Here is a 4,195-nt window from a genome sequence, read left to right on the forward strand (position 1 = left end):
GATGCAAGATTAATTTTCTGAGACATTTCTACACTTTCAAAGCCTCGAATCCTTGTTTTTGGATTACAATTATCTCAATAGATTTATTTAAATTTGGGTGGATCAATTTGAAAAATTACAAGATATAATTCTTTCTGAAAATTCATTTTCAGGTCTTTTACCTACGGGTTTTAAAAATCTGTCATCTTTGACTAGGTTATCACTTGAATCAAATTCTTTTACAGAAAATATTTCTAAAAAAAATTTCACTCCTTTTTAAACCTAAAGTTTTTAGGTTTAGGCTCACAATTATTATTCATTAACTTTGATCCTAAATAAATTTCTCCTTTCTAGCTTCAAACTTTGATATTGGATGCTATGAACTACAAACTTCCTTCATGGATATATACACAATTCTTTCTACCACTTCTAAACATTGTAAACTCAAAAATCTCAATAGAACTAATTAAAAAATTTTGAAATTTTGTTTCTAATTAAGTTCAGTATTTTATTTTACATAATAATTATTAATTCAATCAATGGTAGCATTTCAAATGTGTTACTTAATTCCAAAATATTAATGCTAGATGGCAATAATTTAAGGGATAATACGCCTCGAATATTACCAAATGGTACTCTTTTAAATTTATCCAACAGCTCTTTGTCTGGATCTATTTTTCATTTCTTATGTTACAAGATAAAAAAAATTAATTTAAAGTATTCGGATCTCGCTCGTAATCTTTTATCAGGGAAGATTGCGAATTGTTGGATGCATTAAAAATTATTACAATATGTTAACTTGAAAGACAATAATCTTATAGGCCAAATTTCTCATTTAATAAGTTTTTGTCCAACTTAATTTTATTTATTTTTCAATAATAGATTATCTGAAAAATGCCTCTCTTGTTGAATATGTTCTCTCTCTTAGTTCCTCCCCGAAGTCTCTATGGTAGTCGAAGGCTCCCCACGATGACCCCACAAGCGGTATTAGAGTATGTTCTCTCACTTGATTCCTATTTGAAATCTTTTCAGAGGTCGAGAGCTTTCCATGGTGACCCAACAAGTAGTATCAAAGTATGTTCTCTCACTTGTTTCCTCCTTGAAGTTTTTCTGGTGGTCGAGAGCTCCTCATGATGGCCCAATAAGTAGTATCAGAGTATGTTCTCTCACTTGGTTCCTCTTCAAAGTCTCCCGGTAGTCGAAAACTCTCCATAGTGGCCCAACAAATGGTATCAAAGTATGTTCTCTCTGGAAGTTAGTTTATGATCAAGTTCACTTTCTTGTGTTGCATAACAATTCAATCAATGGTAGCATTTCGAATGTGTTATTCAATTCAAAAATTTTAAGGTTGAGTTGTAATAATTTTAGAGATAATATGTCCCGAGTACTACCAAATGTCATTCTTTTATATTTATCTAACAACTCTTTGTCTTGATCCATTTTTCATTTCTTATGTCATAAGACAAAAAAAGATTGAAATATTTTGATCCCTCTCATAATCTTTTCTCAGGAAGACTCTGAATTATTGGATGCATTGAAAATTATTACAATATATTAACTTATAAGGTAATAATCTTAGAGGCTAAATTTTCTATTAAATTGGTATTTTGTCTAATCTAACTTCATTTAGTCTATTCAATAATTAATTATCTGAAATATAGCCTCTCGTTGAGAAATTGTGAAATATTTCATGTTCTAAATCTAAATAAAAATGAGTTTTCAATAGCTATATCAAATAGGTTGGGACAAAATATAATTGTGTTCCAATTACGATCCAATTTATTTAGTGCTAATATCCCCACTATAATATACAAACTTAATATTCTCAAGATATTGTATCTTTCAAATAACAAATTATCAGGGTCAATTTCAAGTTATTGTTACAACATGACAAATATGATTTTTAAGAATAAATCATTTGATTCATTTGGTGTTATTATTCCTATGATTTTTCACAGTAACTATGTTATTTTTATCTTCATTTATAATCTTTATTTCTATTATCTCAAATTTTACAGTTGCCGGACTTTTTCTTAGCTTCTAAAATTATATATATATATCCCCATAAAATGTTAGCTTTTTAAATTAAAATTTTTTCAAGTCCATCTGAAAAGTTTATGTTTTAGATTGAATGCTTTGAAACTAAACCATGAATTTTTAATACCATATTCAAATCTTTTTGCTTTGGTTAGTATTACTATGTAAAGCTACGTACAATTCCAAAGTTTTTCTTTGTGATGAAAAGGACAAGAGCTTATTGCTCACATTTAAATATGGAGTCACTGATCCTTTTGCCTTATTTTTTTCATAGTCCATTGAGAGAAAAGATTGTTGCCAATGAAAAAGAGTTTATCATGATAACATCACCGACAAAGTCAAAGAGCTCAATCTTCATTGTCCAACAATTTTTTTTCTAATTATGATAATTTTGACAAATTGCGCTACCTAACAAGTGAACTCAACCTCTCTTCTTTGTTTGATCTTCAATTTCTAAGTTACTTGGATTTGGACAATAATGACATCAACATCATCCAATACTATGATCAGCGTAGAAACTCTTCTAACAACATCTACCATCTTGATTTGTCAAATAATGACAATCTTAAAGCTGATAATATACTCCATTAGATTTCTAATTTTTCTTCTTTGGAATAAACATTGTGAACTAAAAAATCTCAATAGAACTAATTAAAAAATTTTGAAATTTTGTTTCTGATTAAGTTCAGTGTTTTTTTTACATAAAAATTCAATCAATGACATCATTTTGAATGTGTTATTTAATTTCAAAATATTAATGCTAGATGACAATAATTTAAGAGATAATACGTGTTGAATATTACATAGTGCATAGTATGAGAGAAAGCGAGAGAGGGAATTGGGGAAACACCGGGCGGGTCGGGCTCGTCAACTACAACCTCAAGCCAAGGATCCTAGGGTTTGGAACCGAGAAGAGTATGTTAGATTGGAACAAGATTCTTTCATCGTCTTTGTGGATAGGCTACCAGGAGATATATCGAAGGAATTGTTTCAGTTGTTTTCATGGACGGGGAGGATCAATGACATCTATCTCTCAAGAAAAATGAGAAATGGTGATGTATATCTTTTTGCGTTCATCAGGTACACTACAAATGGAAGGGCGCTGAAAGCGATCTCAAAAATGAATTCCATGCGACTAAGAGGGAAGGAGATTTTTGTAAGGGAGGCTAAGTACAAGAGATATCTCCAAGGGAAAGACTGCGGTAGACACCAGAGGTACAAGGAGAAAGGCGGTGGATGGTAGGGTTGATGATGGAAAATCTCCCGGACAGGATGAAGAGCAAGTATATGATAGGAGGCGCGCAGATATTGGGGAGGCTACTCGTGGGATTATTAGTAGCAAACCTTATTATCTTGTGGACGACGCGAAGGCTTGTAATCATGTAGGGGACTCATCGGTAAAGAAAATTCGGGTCTCTGCGCATACCACTAATTTCAGTTGGCTAAATAGGAGTATTATTGGGATGACAACTTCTGCCATAGATTTTCATTTGTTGACTGTAACAGCTCGGATGAATTGGCCTAACGTGGTAAAGATTTGCGAGAGGGGGACGTATAAAACTTTATTAGTTTTCGATAGCCTTCGTAGTGTGGAAGAAGCTTTTGCTCTGAAACTGGATGGCCTTCTAACATTCTTCAGAAGTGTTAGACGGTGGAATGAGGCTGAACGATGTGATAAGAGAAGAGTTTTGCTGGAGTGCGTTGGGATCCTTTTATATGTTTGGTCAGACGCTACGTTTTGTTTGATTGGTAAACAGTGGGGTGAGGTGGTGTCATATGATGCTGCAACAATTTCTCTTATGTCATTTAGGGTAGGGCGTGTGCTGATTTATACATTTCGGCTTGACGCCATTAGTGAAAGAATCCATCTCGTTGTAGGCACGACTGGGTTTGATGTGGTGGTTAAGGAGGTGGGAAGTAATGCTTGGGCCTTATCCGGTTGTATGTTGAAGGAGGTCGTGGCCGACAATCGTGGGCCCATGCTCGGCAGCGCCTATGATGCTAGGGAATGTAGTCACGTGCAGGTAGTGGGACGGGAAGCAGAGGCAGAGATGGTTGTCATGGTGGCAAGGGATGAAGAATAGTAGGAGGGCGAAATGGTAATACCCCGGAAGATTTTGAATGAATGGAGTACAAAATTTTTGAGTTCTAAAACGGCAACGACAACAATCAAGGGAGT

The 4,195-nt window shown here is 33.8% G+C and overlaps 1 protein-coding gene across 1 annotated transcript; it reads left to right on the forward strand.

Moving 5' to 3' along the window:
• The first annotated feature begins 948 nt into the window (after positions 1-948).
• Positions 949-3,259, forward strand: LOC127741504 (uncharacterized). Its single transcript, XM_052254173.1, has 2 exons — positions 949-963; positions 2,831-3,259. The coding sequence occupies exons 1-2, from the start codon at positions 949-951 to the stop codon at positions 3,257-3,259; spliced, it is 444 nt and encodes a 147-aa protein (XP_052110133.1).
• Positions 3,260-4,195: the final 936 nt, after the last annotated feature.

This window comes from Arachis duranensis, chromosome 9 (assembly GCF_000817695.3).
Source record: "Arachis duranensis cultivar V14167 chromosome 9, aradu.V14167.gnm2.J7QH, whole genome shotgun sequence".
Lineage (NCBI taxonomy): Eukaryota > Viridiplantae > Streptophyta > Magnoliopsida > Fabales > Fabaceae > Arachis > Arachis duranensis.